General features: G+C 41.6%; 1 protein-coding gene across 7 annotated transcripts in view; it reads right to left on the bottom strand.

Annotated features, from left to right (window-relative positions):
* Nucleotides 1–19,406, bottom strand: part of KIF13A (kinesin family member 13A) — a 180,255-nt gene that overhangs the window by 79,373 nt on the left and 81,476 nt on the right. For all 7 annotated transcript variants that reach the window (XM_081145267.1, XM_081145266.1, XM_081145270.1 and 4 more), the window contains exon 4: nucleotides 8,888–8,948. In XM_081145267.1, the coding sequence (XP_081001393.1) occupies nucleotides 8,888–8,948 (61 nt within the window). The remainder of the gene's footprint in view (nucleotides 1–8,887; nucleotides 8,949–19,406) is intronic.

The raw sequence follows: 19,406 nt of genomic DNA, 5'->3' as shown, positions 1-19,406 counted from the left end.
AAATGAGAGGGCATACCCTACATCCCGTCTTATTTGCAATTTGCGTTCAACAAGGCAGGCTCATGCAGACTGTGGTTGAATAAAACACTAGGTCTGACAACACAAAGCCGGACACGACATACAGAATAGTTCTTGTTTTCCTAAAGCAGCCACATGAAAGAGCAGTCAAGATTTTAACATGACCAATCATTTTACCAGTTTAAACACTGTCCAGCTCTCCTTGGAGCTAGTGTGGTAAAAAATGGTTAAGCTCCATATCTGTGATTTGGAATTCTGAGGCCTGCTCGTTTGTGAGGGTGTTTCCGCGTCTCAACAGGGCTGACAGCCACAACGCTGATTTTGACGAGTCTGCACTTGGCAGGCGGCCCAGCTGCGAATCACGAGCACCTGGACGGTGCAGGAGCGGGCAGGTCCTTCACACACACCTGAGGGGATGGGGAATGCGCCTAACCCGGGAGGGTGTCCGTAAATCCCTCCTTCAAACAGTGCTTTTAAACCTGGCTCAAGTTAAATGACCAAAAACTACAGAGTTTAGATGAAGGAACTAAGGCTTAACTTGGTGACGTGAAGTGTGAGTTTTAAGCAACTCCAGTAGTTTGCCATTAAGGAACCTGGTAAAAGGATCTTGAGGAACTGGGCCATGAGGGTAACAGTTCCATGGTGGCATCCAAGAGAGATCAGCATTGCAGCCCCTGGGAGTCTGACTCTCGGTGTGGCGAGGGTGACTCACCCAGACGGATGTTTCCACCCCAGTGAGAGTGCTGGGACCAGTCATGAGCTGGCAGATGAAGTGGCTCCTTTTCTGTTGCCAGATGAAGTGGCTGACTCACTGGGGAGAGGGTCAGGCTTTGGTGCCTGGGATGAAAGAAAAAACTAAGCCACCTAGCCTGTGAGGATTGTCTAACAGAAAGCCCGGGGAGTTATTTGGAGGGTGTTTTCCATATAAAACAACTGAAGCAGCAGCAAACGTTCCTCATTTCTGCCTGCTCGACAGTGTTTTCCACTGTCTGTCTCTGATACAGAAGCAGGCCTGACTCAACATCTCCTCTGGACTCTGGGGTGGACAATATTTGCAGCACGTGAGGGGAGGCTAAGACAAAGCCCAAACCCAACACAGGCATTCAGGACTCTGAGAGCACTTCTGACAGGAGGGAGAATGCCATGAGTATTTTTCCGGGCTAGGTTCCAAGTCAGAGCACTCCTATCTGATTTCCTGAACACAGCCTCTCTCGGGAGGAGAGAGGGGAGCCTGGGATTACAGTAGAACCTACAGTCTTCACGCATCACTGTCACTGGCCAAAATCGGCATTTGCCGCTGCTCACAGGTAGGAGGGGCTCTGAACCTTAGTTTCCTCATCTATAAAATGAGGACCACAAAGCTTCTACCCGACTGGGTGTTCTGACAATAAAATGACCTGCTGCAGGTTTAGGGGTGCGCACAGTGCGGGCACCTAGTGCTCAGAATTATATTGTTTGTTGCTGTCAATATCCACCCCTCTAAATATACTTAAGTGATGTCTCTGGGTGTCAATAAATATTCTAAGGAACATATAGAGATAGACAAAGAAAGGAAGCGTGGAAGAAGATGGGGCTGGGTCTGTAGATGAAAAAGGGGCCACATATGAAACCTGACAAGCTCAGGGGAAGCCTGTATGACGGGCCCTACAAAAGTAACTATATAGGATGGTCTGAACATAAAAATTCCTCACCAGCCCGGCCGGGCGTGGCTCAGCGGTTGAGCGTCGACCTGGGATCCAGGCGATCAGGGTTTGATTCCCGGTCAGGGCACATGCCCGGTTGCGGGCTGCAGCTGATCAGTGACTCTCTCATCACTGATGTTTCTATCTCTCTCTCTCCCTCTCCTTTCCTCTCTCTGAAATCAATAAAGATATATTAAAAAAATAATAATAATAAAATAAAAATAAATTCCTCACTAAAAGGGAGTCATGGCGGGTAGTCACATCCTAGGCCTGTGGCTTCCTTGACAAAGGCCAGTCTTTACCTTAAGTGAGCCTATTGTCATTTGGCATCTAAGATAACATACCTCTGAATGTCAGAGTAATCTCCTTTTTCTGGACCCCTCAGGGTACAACCTCCCACCAGAGCTCAAGACCCCAGAGCCCCGCATTGTTAACTTGTTCCCACACACCATCTCTATGTGCTGTAAATGTGAATTACTAACTCTCCTGTACCCACCAATACAAAAGAAGTCCGTGTCTCTCGGTTTTACTTTTTATCCAACCCCAAAGAGTTCTGGCTTTGCTTTCTCCCACCTCCCTAATCTATTATCTCCAGTGGATTTCATGTAACCTCCCTAACGTTTCCTCCTTTGATTCTAATGTATAAAATAAGCTGCAAAACTGCCATTGCCCAGAGCATTTTCAAACTGTTGGCATTTTGCTTCTAAGCAACTGTCATCAGTTTGGCTCAAATAAACTCATAAAAATTCACTACAAATGTGGACGGTTCTTACGTTGACAAGTGGGATTAAAAAACAGATGCATACGTACATGCTTTTTTAAAAAGACAAACAATACTGACTTAGCTCAATTATTTCAGAGAAATTTTTCTTAACTGACCTTCACTTATTCAGTTCTCTGAATTAACCAGCGTTCTCTCTTCCATCTGTAAAATACACTGGCGCATGCCCACTGCATGCGAAATCGCCCAGCTGCAGACTCCTCCCTGGACTCCAACAGCTGAGTTGTATTCTTACAAAGGGTCAGTTGTGCTTGCTCCTAAACTGGTTTATGTCAGTTGGACTTCTCTGTAATTATATAATTTAATTAACAAATGCAAAAAGAGAGTTGCTGATTCTAAGGAAACTAAGTTGAATGCTTAGGAACAACTCGATAAAGGTGAGTCACTAAAAGAATTATCAGATTAGGTCTAAGTGAGACAACTTGGAAAAGACTACACAAAAGCAAAATCGAGAAGGATTCTGCAGTCAGACAGTTTTATAAGTGTCTTTTAAGATGGATGCACCATTTATAATGAATCTCTACTTTAACAGACTTTTCAAATAGTCAACCACCACAGCTTCTCCTAACTTCGATTTTGATAATCCTAACAGCTGATGATTACTGAGTATTTACTCTGTGCATAGCACTTGCTGAGTGCTTCATATATACTTGAACAGTAAAGTAATCAATACAGTGTGCTGAAACAACTATTCTGGAACTCTGCTAAAAACATCAGTTCTATTTTGGCTACTGTCAGCTTTTAGAATGTAAATTATAATACACAGTGAAGCATTTTTAGAATGTAAATGTTGATGCACATTTAAACAATGTGACACAGAAATCATTTCTACCTCTGAGCACATAAAATCTGCCCCTGAGGGAACGGAATCAAGCGTGGCTGGTCTACCCACAGCAACAGCCCAGGCTGGGAGGCACGCAGTGGTCCCCTCCCAGCATACAGCAACGCAAGCAGAAATACCACCTTTCTCCTGAACTGCAGGGTATTAACTCTGCCTAAAAACACATGGCTTCAGCAAATCTGAGCAACATGCCATATGGTGAGAACTGTTATGTAATTTCTAAGTCAATAGTTTAGAATCTCTCAGGCCAGGAGATGTTCATGCTCCCATTAAACTCCAGGTATGCCACTACCCGACTGAGTTTTAATTTTGGTATGAAGGTTTATAGAAAAATATGTTTATGAAAAATATTCCCCTACAAGAAAGAAAACTGACAGCAAAGTTACTGAACATCACTGCTATTTACCAACAGGACACGTTTTAGGTAGTGAGAAGACGTGTTGATTTATTGCTGAGAAGGCCTTAGTTCCAACCAGTAGTGATTCAAACATTTACAAAGACCTTTATCTGTTATGATGCCCTCAAGTTTATCAGTATTTACTATAACATAATAATTTTTTTTAAATATGTTTTTATTGATTTTACAGAGAGAGGAAGGGAGAAGGAGAGAGAGAGAAACTTCAATTGGCTGCCTCCTGCTGGCCCCCTACTGAGGATTGAGCCCAAAACCCAGGCATGTGCCCTTACCAGGAATAGAACCGGTGACCTTTTGGTGAATGGGACAACACTCGACCAACTGAGCTACACCGGTCAGGGCTATAATAAAATAATTTTATAATATTGAATGTGTATCTATGTACATATGGGGTTGAAGGCGGAGGATGTGGGTTTATGAGAAATGCCACGCTTTGGGTGCCTAATTCTGCAGGTTACTTTTGTTTTTTCTTAGCCCTGGCGCAAGGTTTTTGCTTTAAAGACACAGAATTATCTGCTAGACAAGCATTATTATGACTACCTAGCCACAAGAAGAAATAACATAGTTAAAATGTAAAATGTCTCAAAGCGTGACTGAATGTAATTCGAATGGCTTAACAAACAAGCCTTTGATTTGCCTTTGAAAAGTCCACTTCAACAGCTGTGTGGCCAGCATAAAATGTCTAATTCATGTTTTATCAGAGAGCTAGAGGAAATCTGAGATCAGTCTCGAGCAGGGATTTTTCAACCGGTGTGCCGCAAGAATTTTTAAAACATGCAATCCCTGACTACTTAGTCAGGGGCACTGACCTCTTTTCCCTTAGAGTGCCAAGTAAAATGACAACAGCCAGCACAACAATAGTGTGATCTGGTGCAAATAAATCAAAATTATACCTATTTTTTTAATTAGAAGGGCAAAAAATATATTTTTGGGGGTGCCACAGAATTTTAGTAATTAGCTTATATGGGCCAAGAAATGAAAAAGGTTGAAAATCGCTGGTCTAGGCCATATCTCCTTTCACAGATGAGGAAACAGATCCCCAAAGTTTACAGCTTGTGGCAAAACCAGGTCTTGTATACACTAGTACACTGTATTTTCCTTCCAAAGAACTGATGCTACTAACCTCACTGCTGCTACAATGTGACCATGATAAAGATGATAAATACTATGTGAGTTTTCCCTATATGCCAAGTACTGGCTCAAATCAGAACTTTTCTCTTTATTTAACATTATGAGGAAACAGAAGCAAAGTGAGATTAGTAACTCCTGGCCTTACACAGTTAGAAGGTGGTGAAGCCAGAATCTGAACCCAGGCCATCTGACTTAGAGCCCACAGCCTTCCACCACTCCAGCCAACCCACTGCAATGCCATTACACATACTACAGAACTCACTATTTCTAAGTCAGAAAGCCTGAAAGAAGTTCTTGCTATAGCTTTTAACGAACAGCATAACATAAACATAATTGAGGACTGAACATTTCACACACCGCATGAAACCTAGAGTCCCTGTTTCTCTGTGCTCCTTCAGTGCGTGCACGTATCTTTCTCTCTCCCCCCTGCTCTTTCTGCCCCGAAGTTCTGAGAGCTGCCTGAGGAGCTCTGATTCAGTATCAATAGCGCCCTTATTCATGGAGCCTGACAAATAGGTTGGTTTCAAAAATCATGTGATTCCCTGTCTCCATTTCCTCTATTTCCCATCAGAGAATGAATGCTTCTATCTTAATGTTTCCATTCACAATTAAGAGGGAACTGACATTTTTTTTTTTTTTTAATGAAGAGAAAGGAAATCAAATTACCCATCACCTAACCTACCAGTAACATATTTCAGAGGCTGAATATACACAGAGAATGCAAATAGCCTGAGAAAATAGCAAGTAAGATGTTATTTTCTGCTGAGGGGGCCACAGTGTTTGTATAACAACAGGGATATCTAAAGGATAGGAAATTTTCACGCCCAGTTTTCTAAGTAGGCATTGCTCAATCAGCCAAAAGGATCCCATTTCAGGGCTAACAGGATTTGATGTGATCACACAAACTAAAGTTTGGTAAATTTTAGGCTGTTAGTATGTTTAGAAATCAGTTTTACCTTCTTAAATATCTCTGAACATACTGTTTATAATGAAGAGGCACAGAAATCTCGAGTTTCATACTTGAATTTTATCGTCTGTACTTAATAAAGTTATTTTTAGTTAAAAAAAAAAGTAGTCTGTCCTACATTCAAGGACATGTGTGATGCATTGCAGGAGGCTGGAATGGTCTCTCTGGGCAATAATGGAGGATGTGACTCTAGGAGATACGGAGAAGAAAGACGAAACAATCTTCCTTAGGCATTACTTTAACCACATCACTCCAAAAGTCCCCCTCCCCCATTTTACCATATCAGTCTAAATTTCTTAGTCTATCTTTAAAATTTTCCTATTATCTGGCTTCACTCAATATGTACGAATGATCTCCCACTGCCTCCCCCAAGACGCACCTTCTGCTCCGACTCGTCTACACACCACGCTCTCTCCCACTTCTGCGTCTTCACTTATGGAGAAGACAGATGGCATATTGTTTATGGGCACCTTCCATCAATCAGCATGTTAAGTTACCTATTTAACCCTTGTAACAGTATATGAGAAACGTAGGTACTATCATTTCCATGTCTCCCATTTTACAGAAAAGCAATCATCTCTCAGAGGGATTACATTGTCTAAGAGAGCCCAGCCGACGTGGCTCAGTGGCTGAGCAACAACCTAGGATCCAGGAGATAGAGGTTGGATTCCCAGTCAGGGCACATGCCTGGGTTGTGGGCTCGGTCCCCGGTAGGGGGCATGCAGGAGGCAGCTGATCAATGACTCTCTCATCACTGATGTTTCTATCTCTCTCTCTCCTTTCCTCGCTCTGAAATCAATAAAAGATATATATTTTTTAAAAATTGTCTACGAGAACCAAAGCAGGCATCCTGAGATTTAAACCCAGGTTTGACCTCTGAGTCCAGGTGCTGTCCCTGATATCACGCTGCTCCCTCCTACCTGGATGCCCTCTATACTGTCCTCTGGCTAAACCTATGCTAAACTTCTATGTCCAGTTTCAGTGCCACCTCCTCTATGATGCCTTCCCAGGCAACTGCAGTCGTGCCAGATTTTGCTTCTCCTGGGCTTTGCCATACCACTTAAAACCCATAAAATATTATCTCAAAAATGTTTACTATTGCTTGTTATGCATTCTTTTGCTATCGAACTTATTTTTTATCTTCTCGAAGGCTTCCTGGGTTACGTAAGAACAAACAATAACACTGGGCTGAGGCACAGAAAGGGGGGTGGGGAGTCATGGAGCAGAGGGAGGAAGGGAAGGTAGACCAGGGCTATATAATAAAGGACCTTAAATATTATCCAAAAAGTACAGATTGTAAGTGATGAGCAGTCCTTGAAAGCATCTGAGAACTGACTGAGAAGAGTTCTGATTCAGAAAGCTCTCTGGCTGTATCCTGAACCACATCAGTTGAACAGGGAGAGAGACTGAGCTTTATATAGCCACAGCATTTGTCCTCATTTGTTTCTGTTACAGTAGGAAATGTTTTACTTTTGTTGTTTATTTATATCCAAAAGCACACACCCAGCACAAAAATACACACAGTGCTAGCAGTCAAGGCAGTCTGCTCCAGACTATAGAATTTACTTATTTACTTTATTTTTAAATTGAATTTACTGGGGTGACACTGGTTAATAAAATTATATAGGTTTCAGGGAATACAGACTCTACAGAAGTTATCATCTAAAATCCCAAAGGACCGATAAAAAGACAAATTAATTGTAACCAACATTAAGAACTCCTTATTCACATTAAGAACATACACGGCTACAGTTGCAAAACCGATGCTAGGAAAGGAAGGCTTATTTACCCAATGTGAGCAACTAAGGAAATTTTCCTAGTTCAAGATTGATAACTTTTTGTTGTTGTTGTTAATCACAACACTTTTTCCACTGATTTTTAGAGAGAGTGGAAGGGAGGTGGGGGTGGGGGGGGGAGAGAGAGAAACGTTGATGTGAGAGGGACACAGTGGTTGGCTGCCTCCTGCACTCACCCTGACTGGGCCAAGGATGGAACCTGCAACCCAGGTATGTGCCCTTGACTGGGAACTGAACCCGGGACCCTTTGGTGCAGGGGTGGGCACTCTAACCACTGAGCCACACCAGCCAGGGCAAGATTATTAACTTTGAAAAAATAAATATATCAAGTAATTTCTCAACAAATTTGCTTTACGTGGCCACGAAAAGGCTGTCAATAAAATTCCCTACAAGCGAGTAACTTCCTTCTGCTTTCTAAACGTTTAAGACCTACATTCTCTCTATCCTTTCCTTACTGTTTTTCTTTTCTTTTCTTCTTCTAAGTAATTGAGAAAGGCATTCAGCTGATATTCTTGTAAGTAGGTATAAGGAAAAAAACACTCATTAAAACAAAATATCCAGGAAAGGGGGGCATAATCAGAAGGGAAGGAATCAGACTCCCTTCTCTAAAACAAGTGCTTCCCTCGTAAGCGAAAGCGATTGTGATTAACTTGCAAGAAAGGCTAAGATTTCACCTACGATCACAAATAATAAAAAGAGTAGTCACCTGTGTCTGACAACAGGGATAAAAAGCCTCAAGATAAAAATACGAGCAAAATGTGGGGCTAAGAGGCAATGTTTCCCGGAGGAAGGTGTATTTTCCTTCCTATCACCACTGACTTCAGAACACTCAGGACATGGGGGGTCCTGGAAACCAAGAGCACCTGTGCTTTGCTTATATAAACGGAGCCATGCATCCCCGAAAGTTAACAAGGAAAAGCACAGCATGTTAAGTCTCTTCTTATGTGACAATCACAGCAGATACCGTTTATGACTTGAGACGGTTGCCCCACGATCTCTAATCCTTGGAGCACCTCTGAAGATGCTAATCTCCCTGTTACAGGTTGAAAAAAAACCCTGTGCACGACTTCTCAGAAAGGAGCGACTGAGCCAAATCCTGAAATCAAATCTTACTGACTTCCAAGCCCATGCACCAAATTGGAAAAAATGAGTGTGAATTTTATGGGGAAAAACAGAACTCCAGAATAATTAAATAGACGTAATGGAAGAAAAGGCCAGAGGCCCAACCATCAACTGCAGAAAGGGAGCCAACTTACCAGCGTACTTTGTAGTGTTAGATTCATCCATAGACCAAAAGCAGTAATCAAAGGCAAATACCTGAATAAAAGAATAAAATATTAAACTTAAAACTTAAGTAACATCTATAAGTAAATCAGACTGCAAAAAAAATTTCATTGATAAAGGTGAGGATGTCTGTTACTGTCTGAGTTTTTTAAAAAAAACAACACAACACACCATAGGTTTGTTGCTTTGTTAACCCTGGAGTTTCTTTTAGACTAAACTGATGGTTATCTCCTTGTATTAAACTAAGTAATATATGAAAATTGCTATTTATCCAGAATTCAAACAAGCAGACATCTTAACCAACATTTTTTCCAACGATACATTTAGTGAGAAAAAACGACTTCTCTCCCAAGTCAATAGCTCAGCACCTGCTGTCACCCTCCAGCTGGATCTCTCACAGCTTCTCAAGAAGCACTAAAGCGATCACCTTTCATTTACACCAATTCCTTCTAACTTTCCGTGACACTGCCGTTTCTAGCATAGCCAAAGTTCAAAACTCTCCACGTCGTTATCTTGGACACCACTCTCTCTTCGGTTTCAGCAATCTTGGACCCAGTGTTGATAAATCAATAATTCACTCTTGCATGCATTCATTTCCTGTATAGTTACTGAGTACCTGCCATGTTATCAGGAATGCTGAGGCTGCCTTCCTAAGGACTCTCACCTAATCACTGTTTCCCATGCATACTCATGTTCCAGCCATTATTATTAAATGCATAAGGCAACATTCCCTAAAGTGTGCTCCAAGGAACAGTAATTTCATGAGATAGTCCATAAAAAAGATTAAATCATGCTAGAAATGGTGTACATTTTGTGCTGTTTGAGATTCTCAATATTAAAGGCTCTGAAAAGTCCTTCAGCAAATAAATCCATGTAACTGTTTAGCTTTTTATCTCTCCAATTAATTTTGGTGAGGAGACCTTTTTTTTTTTTTTTTTTTTAAATATATCTTTTCATTGATTTCAGAGTGAGGAAGGGAGAGGGAGAGAGAGAAACATCAATGATGAGAGAGTCATTAATCGGCTGCCTCCTGCACGCTCCCTACTGGGGATCGAGCCCCAACTGGGGCGTGTGCCCTGACCAAGAATCGAACAGCAGTCTCCTGGATCATAGGTCGATGCTCAACTGCTGAGCCAGGCCAACCAGGAGACCCTTTCCTGAGTAACACCTATAAACATGCCTTGAAACTACCTCTTAGTTAACTCTGGCCCAGATGACTCAGCAGTCACTTTCCTGGGCTCATTTTTATAGCCTTTCACCCCACGTAGTCCAAATAGCAAATTATAAACCTTCCATGGACAGGGACCCTTTAATGTTTGATCATATCCAAGGGATCTTAAGCTCTGAGCAAACAGAAGCCAAGCTCTGAGACTGGCCACAGTGCCTTTTCATTCCCCTCACTTCTTTATGCTTCAGCCGAGTCTGTCAGCACCTTGGAGTGACAATCCCACCTCCGCCGGTGTTCTCTTCATTTCCACCCTTCAAAATGCTTCATACTCCCTTAAGGTACAATTCAGTATATTTTTCTCCCATGAAGCATTCCTTGGTTTAATTCAAAGGAATTGGCTTTCTCTTCTCTAAACTCTCACAACACTGTTTAATCTTTCTTTGGTGACATCTATCCCAGTTTTTCTATTTTTCACTTATCACAGGTATCATCTGTGCATATGTTTTATCTACATGGGTAGACTACGTTCCTTGAAAGCAGGAGCCAGACCTGATTCGTATCTGCATCCTTCAGTGTTCATAGTAATCGCTCTACAATTATTTACTGAATGATTAATGGCATTGAGACCTTACATGAAAGCAGGTACTTTTTCCACCGTCAAGAGATTAAGTGACGCTCTGAATAGTTTCAGCACTACATATACTTCAGTGCTTTTAAAACGGATTCAGGTATGCATACAACTTACATCATCCAAATTCAGTTTTATTACTTATACAAACATTCACTCTGGCCATACAATAAACAAGGCTAAAATGAACAGCTATGAAACAATAGTTTCAGCCAACAGAGTGTGGAATATTTACTGCATTCAGGGGGCTGTTCCAATAACTTGAGAGACCACACAGGCATAGCCCCGTTAATCATCCTGCCTCTAGGCAGGATTGAACTTCAACACTTCCTGAGAGATGAAGATCTGTCTTGGTTTTAAACATTTCCAGAAAAGGAGATTCTACAACCTCCTTTTAATGGCATCTTGTAACGCTTAATGTTCATTCCCAGGAAATTTTCCTTTCCTTTTGACCTAAGTCATCTCTCCTTACTTTAAATGACCAATAGCAGCTATTTTCCAATTTTTATATCTTTATTGTTTTCCTCTAGAGCAGGGGTGGGGAATGTAAGGCCCATGGGCCCTATGCAGCCTGGGAAATCATTTGGTCTGGCCCTGCCATGGCAACCGCAGGCGGGACTCGAAATTCAATAAATCTAGGAGATTTTTCATAGCTAATTTTTAAATTGATAATTTTGTATGGCACGCAAATGATACTATAAATATCCAAGTGGCCCTTGGCAGAAAAAAGGTTCCCTACTCCTGCTCTAGAGTCTGAACGAATTCTTCTTAGTAGCTGCTATATAAGTAATAATTTATCTACTCTATGTTCATTTTCACACCTAGCTAAAACTTGTTTTTACAGTTTGTTATTCTGCATTCAAGGTTAAAAAGCTAGAAATTTACATTCATGGTAATGCTACTTGAAATAAAATGAAATCCACCCCAAATTTTCAGGATCTACCTCTAAGTAATAATCACCCCAAACTTCTGTGCCAACTTCCACTTGTTTTCTTTTTTAATATGTCCTTTATTGATTTCCAAGAGAGGAAGGGAGAGAGAAAGATAGAAACATCAATGATGAGAGTCATTGATTGGCTGCCTCCTGCACACCCCCTACTAGGGATGGAGCCCACAACCCGGGCATGTGCCCTGACCAGGAATTGAACCACCATCTCCTGGATCCTAGGTCGATCCTCAACCACTGAGCCAAGCCCGGCCAGGCAGTGCCAACTTCCATTTCTAACAAACAAACAATTAATAGTTTAAGGCTGTTTTTGCTCATAGAAAGATTTTTTAAAAAATTATTTTAAGTGTTTGTCCCATAAAATTTAAACAAATGTTAAAACCCTGCAGAGGAGAAAAGGGCACTGGCAGTACTGATAGATACAACTGTTCTTTGCTTGTCGAATACCAGCCTCTCCCTGAATGAATTATGTCTCAAATTTCAAAACCTCTGATCACAGGTATTTTAGAATGCTCACCCCTCAAACCAGTCATGGTTACTATTTTACCAAACATTTACCAGTAAGAAAGCTGAAGGCCAGAAATCTGAGGGATTTCCCTAACATATATTTTTTAATGCACACCACAAGCGATCACCCCCTCTATGAACTTCTACAGCACTCTGTAGCTCCCGTGGCACTAGCTCACGTGCTGTTCAGTGTGGTCTCACCTCCACTCTAAAGGTGAAGCCACTGGGGGCAGGGACCTGAGCTCATGCACTTCACAGTGTTTGGGTCAGTACCTCATACAGAGCAACTGCTGTACGCAGCATTTCTTCAATAAACAAACAACACCAGGAGAAACAGCTGGAATGCAGAGAGGAAAACAGAATGGATGTGAAAACTGTTCTGAATAAGCAGAGAATCCAACTGCAAGACACATTTTAGATCCTTTCAGAGGCATGCGTTGGGGGAACTTGGTTCCATCTACTGTTAAACAGAGATTTGGTCACAAGATGAGCACTGGGGTCCTCGCTGGCACCATCATCCCATGGTCCAGGTGGATAAACAAGTATGGCCACATCATGCATACAGTTTGCACAGAAATTAAAACAATTATTATGTGTCTGGCTGTTGCTAGAATAATTTTAGTTATGACTGTTACTAAAAGAGTTTTAAAAAGTTTAAAATAATTTTTTTGTCTTATCATTTTGTCCATTTTCCTTGCAATCTTGTTAGTACTATAAACTATTTAGAAAATATTATCTTCCTGCCTGGCTGGTGTGGCTCAACGGTTGAGCACTGACCTATAATCCAGGAGATGACCATTCGATTCCAGGTCAGGGCACATGCCTGGGTTGCGGGCTCGATCCCCCCAGTAGGGGGCGTGCAGGAGGCAGCCCATCAATGACTCTCTCATCATTGATGTTTCTCTCTCTCCCTCTCCCTTCCTCTCTCTGAAATCAATAAAGGCATGTTAAAAATTTTTAAAAAAAATTATTTTCCTTTTCATGGCCAAAAATTTACTTGTAACTTAACCACAAAAGGTCTATAACGAAAAGGAAAATGATTTTCTTAGGTTTTACAGAAGTTTTGGTTTTCCAATACAAAATGAATTGATATTTCAAAAGAGATAACAAAACTATTTTCTTGAGAGTTTTATATCCTTGGAAATTGACCACTTCAAATAAAATGAAATTAATTTTTTCAAAGCCAGCATACTGTATTAGAGAAATATGTTAAATAAGACTTCTAACTAGTTTCATAAGAATTCCTAAATGCTTATTTCATCTATTCATTATGGAGTCACTAGTATCTTAACTGGAATCTGGGAGATGGGGGACTTCTTAATGCACACAACTGAGTAAAAAAATAAATCAAGTTTGGAGACCGAGTATAAATCTCATATTTCATCAATGCCAATGGACAGTGTGAGAACTTTATTTGTAAAGGCATCCGTACCTTCCAAGAGCCTTCAACTAGAAAAGGAGCCAAAAGTACAGATGTTCTCCAGTTGTTTTTAAAATCTGAAAGCTATTGTCTTCATTGTTTTCAATAAAATGTGACTCCACCTCCTCAGAACCCCACTCCTTCCTCTTCATTTGCAACTTGTAAAATTCCTACCGGCATCTAATTCCCTGCAGCTTGCAGTCCACATCTGCTCCACCTTCATCACGCTCTTGAAAAATGTTAGCTCTGCATCTCTGTGAACCACTGAACAGCTAGCAAAGTTACCATAAGTTGTTTTTAATAAGACAAATGTGTCGAGTGATGTGTTTTCCGAGGCAAAGGAGTTCCAGGACTTAGGAGTAGGAGGCCGCACAGCCAAACTCCACTTTATCTAAAAGTCTAATCTCCGATGGCATTTCAGCAAAATTCAATTTACAACTTTAAAAAAAAAGGAAGAAGCTTTGACGGTCCTTGAAGAACCAGAAGGCATTGGTGCTCTAAGAAATGTGAGCTGGTAATCATTTTCCTGATCCATAAAACCAAATGTAAAATACTTTCAATGGCACTACCTCTGTTTGCTCCCTCCCTCCCTCTCTCCCTCCTTTCTTTCTCTTTTTCTCTTTCTCTCTTTCTTTCTTTCCTTCCTTCCTTCTACTTGCATGCTTTCTCCACTAAATTCCCCAATTGTAGAATGTTTGATCCAGAAAGCAACCAACAAATACCTATTTGCCACTTTCCTCGGTTTTAGGTACCTTAGGAAACTCAAATCTGTATTAGGCATGGTTGTTTTTTTGTTTGTTTGTTTTTGTCCTATAGTTGCTTACGATCTAGTTCAAAAGACAAAACATATAAATAATTATTTTTGAAAATAAAAAAGTACATTTTTTTCAAAATCATTTTAATACCTCTCAAAACCCTTCTCCAGGAAGAAAGTCATTAACCCAATACTATTCTCTAGATAATTTAATTTTATGCAAATAAATATTTCCAAACATACACATCAGATTTTTTGCAAAGTGAGTCAAAGCCTACTCCCTCCCTTTCAATTTGTCCTTATTAAAATATTTTCAAAGTCATCTCATACGTCACTCCTTATGAAACCTTTCTTCAGGACACTACTGATTACTTTGAATTTCATACCAGTCTAAGTAGATTGTGTGTGTGTGTGTATGAGAGAGGGGGGGCGGGAGAGGTTCCCTTTGTTCTGCTACATTATTAATTCTTAGAGGACAAGATCATGGTTTTCCTAATGTTTTTATTGTGCAAAATTCCACCAAACAAAAATACTCTGAGAATGTATTTTTAAAGCAACTTCGTGAACGACCTTTTAATTAAATGACCTTGCAAAACTGTGTTTTCACATATGATGGCTGCGTAGAAAGTGGACAGCCTGAGTGTGAATTCTCTGCAGCACTGCAATAGAGTGGGTAACACCACGGTACTTTGTCAGCCTCTCCCTTTTCACGTCACCTGGTGCCACCCTTCAGACATTATTTGTGTTTACTGAATTCCCACTCTTTTTCTAAAAAGACGGAAGAAAGCTCTCATATTTATCTATGTATCATGTCAAGAGTCAGCCATCTCTTCAGCTCTGAGAACTTCCACCAATGACGAAGAAATCCTCTGGGTGTATTAAGTCCAGGGAGGGGAAGAAGAAAAGAAAACATAGACTCTGTCAGGGAAGCCCTCCTTCCTGAAATCCCTTCCCTCTCCTCCCTTCCTGCCCAATGAGCCACAAATCTTTCTTCAAGAACTGCCTAAATATCACCTTCTCCAGTGTGTTCTCAGCTCCCTCTCTGCATGTATTCCCCCCTTCTGTGCTGTTTTAGTCGACAGCTCCATCTCTCTAATAACGCTACCTAAATAACTGTATATTTTACATTAAATTAGGACTGTGGGAATTTAAACAAATTGTCTACTAATAAAATGCTTGGTGCATAACAGTAACTCAGTATACGGCAGCTACCGTTACCAGTATTAACAGTATCTACTCATGGGCTCCTCTCCCCAGTTAATAGTACAGATACCACCTATGGAGTATTTACTATGGACCAGGCACATCCTAAGTGCTTTATAGTCTCATCGAGCGGGGAGGTTTCCTGAGCCAGGCTGTGCTAATTTATTTCTTTATTACCTACAGGTATAGACACAGTCGATAGGTGCTCAGTATTTGCTGAATCAAATAGAGAAAAAAGCCAAAAAAGGTCCATATGGCCATGAGAGGAAGAGTTGGTACAATTCGTTGTGTTCTGTGTCAAAAGCATCAATGCAAACGCACTACTTCCTAGCTCCCAAATCCAGAACCAAAGGGCTTGGGGAGGGGGGGACGACCCACTCCATGAGAACTTGCTTTGTTTGCACAAAGGAGTGTGTCTCTCCTCTCGTTCTACACGGTCATACTTCTCTCTTTGCTCAATTAATCCACTGTTCACATCTGCACACCCAGCTGCTATCAACCGCTTGTTCTGGCTACTATCTACTTTGAAAACTGAGCCCAAGATCTCTCTACAAATCCCCATTTTTCCCATTTTATAAATACTGGTTTGCCAATGTTCTGTTTTGTGGTTACTTTTCAATGTTATCAGTTTGAGAGTACAATTCATATAAAAGAATGCCAAATCTGTTCATCTCACCATACTGTGTTATAAGAACTAAGTCAGACCAAAAAAAATTAAAGTACTATATTTCATGTCATGTTAAAATTTTCCTTTTAATGCCAAGCTTCAACGCTTTTCTCTCTCTTGTCTCTTTCTCCTATAACCAGAGATGTGGAGAGTCATTTAAAAAAAAAAAAGTTAAACTTCATCTTGGAGAAGCTAGGCCGAAGATCAATGACTCTCTCATCACTGATGTTTCTCTCTCTCTCCCTTCCTCTCTCTGAAATCAATAAAAACATATTTAAAAAAAAAAAAAAAAGAAAGAAAGAGAGAGAGAAGCAAGGCTAAAATCGAAAGGAAAGCCGGGCCCTGAAAGCCTGTCTCACCACCGAAACCGTCTTCGCCACTGCTATTCGTAAAAGCAGCTCTGCCAGCACTGACTGCAGCCTGCGTTTGTGCATCTCTGCTGCTGGCACCAAAGGAGGGCCAGGACGATCGCCCTGACTACTGGTGAGTTCTACTGACAGACACCCCCTTCCCACCTAAAAAGCTGTCAATACTGCTGTCTTTTTGTTGATGTTGTTAATCCTAACCCAAGGATATTTTTTCCATTGAGAGAGAGTGGAAGGGATGAAGGGGGGAGAGACAGAAACACTGATGCGAGAGAGACACATCAACTGGGTGCCTTCTGCACGTGCCCCAACCTGGGCCGGGGAGTGAACCCGCAAACCAGGCACGTGCCCTTGACCAGGATTCGAACTCGAGACCCCTCGGTGCCCAGGACAATGCTCTAACCACTAAGCACACCACCCAGAGCAAGACTACTGTCTTTTTACAATGCAATTAATCGTTTCCTCTGTATATGCCTATATATGTACGCATACCAATGTCTTGAATTACAGTTAATACTGCCTGACCGGGAAGATGTCAAAGCATTTTAAAGACTCAAAGCCAGCCAACAGCCTCTGCGGCACATCTCCAAGCAACAGGCACTGTTCCTGACCTCAGGGAATCCATAGTCTGTTGTAGGAGGCAACTGTGCTGTGGAGAGTAGTACTCTGATTTGCAGTTCAAATTTCTACGGGTGCATGGAGAAGCATCTCTTCAAACAACAAATTCACCTCCGCATCCACTTAAAAGGCATGTGCTGAGTAGCTATTATGAGCTAGTTAGGACAGAAATAAGAATCCCCCAGTTATAAGGATCTCACACCCCAAAACAGGACAGAGTGCAAGGTATAGAAGTCAGTACAGGGCTCGGCAGGAATGCGAGAGAGCAATTACACCCCAGGCAGGGTGGGGGTGGGGCGGAGCGAGGCTCAGGAAAGGTTTCTGGAGGAGGCAAAGCTTGGGCTGAATTCTGAAAGATAACTGCTGAGAAGAAGAGGCATTCCAGGGAAAGGGTGAAGCAGGCAGCAACTGAGATGAGGAGCGGGATGTGACTGGAGCGGTGCGCCAAGAGCAGTGAACAGGGGACGGAGGGACAACCTGGGGGCGCAGACTGAGGCAAGGCCATGTGAGGCTTTGTGGGCCTTATTAAGGAGCCTGGAATTCACTCTGCTGGCAAATGACAAGATCGCATTCCTACTTTGGAATGACCACTGTGGCAGCAACGTGGAAAACAGACTGCACAGGTATAAGAAAACAGAAAAAGCAGTCAATTAGCAAATAATACGATGAAGGTAAAAGTTTCTAATACCCAACCGCAGGGGGGAGAGAGAAGAGATGTAGTGAACAGTTACTCTTTTTATTTCTGCCTAGAATCCCATACCCTATTTATTCTAGAAACCTTTTCTTTGGAGAACTGCACTAACCTCCACTCCAGCCATTTGGTTCCCATGGCTGGCTGCCATGTTTTAATATGGCATATGAAATCCTATATTAAATACATGATTGTTCAGGGGAGAAGGCAGAGACGAGGCACACAGGGGCTCAAGGTGGACCACTCACCGTTCCATAATCCCTTGACCACAGTTAACTGGTCCCAAGTATCTGATGGAATTTTTGGAGTAGGGACCAAGGAAGTCAAAGCAGTCTTTCTTTAACTACTGATGCTAAAATCTGGGACAGGTCGAGGCCATGTTTCTAAGCACGTGGACCAGAGAAACACAGTTGGTGTGCAGTGAGAGAGAGAAATGAAGGGGACACACATGGGGACAGAGCTAGAAGAAGGGGAGATAGGAGAAGTGACTGTATTTGAATCCCAGCACTTCCTGTCTGTGGGTTGTTGGAGACACCCCAGGGCCATTTATCTTACCATTCATCTAGCGTGAGTTCCTATCACCTTAGCTGAAAGACTCCCAACTGCTACAGGAAGAAATAAATATAAGTGATGTTAAAGGGAGAAATAACCAGGCTTGATGGTCCTTTGAATACAGGACTGAAAGTTATGAATATTAACAGTCCTGTGGGAAAAGGCACCAAAAGAAAAAGTACCCTAAAAACCATCCAAAAATTTCAAAATTTCAAAAATATGAACTAGTTCTACCACATCCCAGACCAATATTATGACAGAGCATAGAGCTTCTATTTAGCACCAACTCAATTCCAACTCTTTCAAATACTCCATTCCTTTCATGTTCAATCAGTTTTAAAATCTGCTTCACAGTTACTAAGGGGAGAGGACTGGGGTGTCACAAATGCATAGTCGGTGGCATTTCTGGTTCTTTCAAGCTCAGATTGCTCCTCCTCAAAAAACAAACAAACAAAAAAACACACACAAAAAAACTAGCCACCTGGATAACTTCTCCAACAGCACATTCAAAAGGTAAGTTGGATGTTTTCAAACACAAAATATTTCTTTTTCAACAAAAACAGTCCCAAAGAGCCCTGGCTGGGTAGCTCAGTTGGTTAGAGCATCATCCCAATATGCCAAGGTTGTGGGCTCGGTCCCCAGTCAGGGCACATATAAGAATCAACCACTGAATGCATAAATAAGTGGAACAAGAAATCGATGTCTCTCTCAAATCAATAAAAATTTAAAAAAAAAAAAGCCCAAAAGATAAGATGTAAATGTCTAAGCATGTACCATATGATCCTGTTGTCTCTAATAAATGAGTGTTGTTGCTCATTAAAAAGGAAAAAAATAAAACCCAGGCTGAATCTAAGTCACCTTGACATCACCTACCGCATGCAATCTCTGGGTGTTTCAGAACTTCTAGACCTCACCTCCTCTACCCACCACCCCCTGCTGGACCAGGCCTGGTGGTTGACCCCCAAGGCCTAC

This window comes from Miniopterus schreibersii (assembly GCF_964146895.1).
Source record: "Miniopterus schreibersii genome assembly, chromosome: 8".
Classification (NCBI taxonomy): domain Eukaryota; kingdom Metazoa; phylum Chordata; class Mammalia; order Chiroptera; family Miniopteridae; genus Miniopterus; species Miniopterus schreibersii.
The sequence above is the reverse complement of the archived record's forward strand: the minus strand, read 5'-3'. Positions and strand labels throughout refer to the sequence as shown.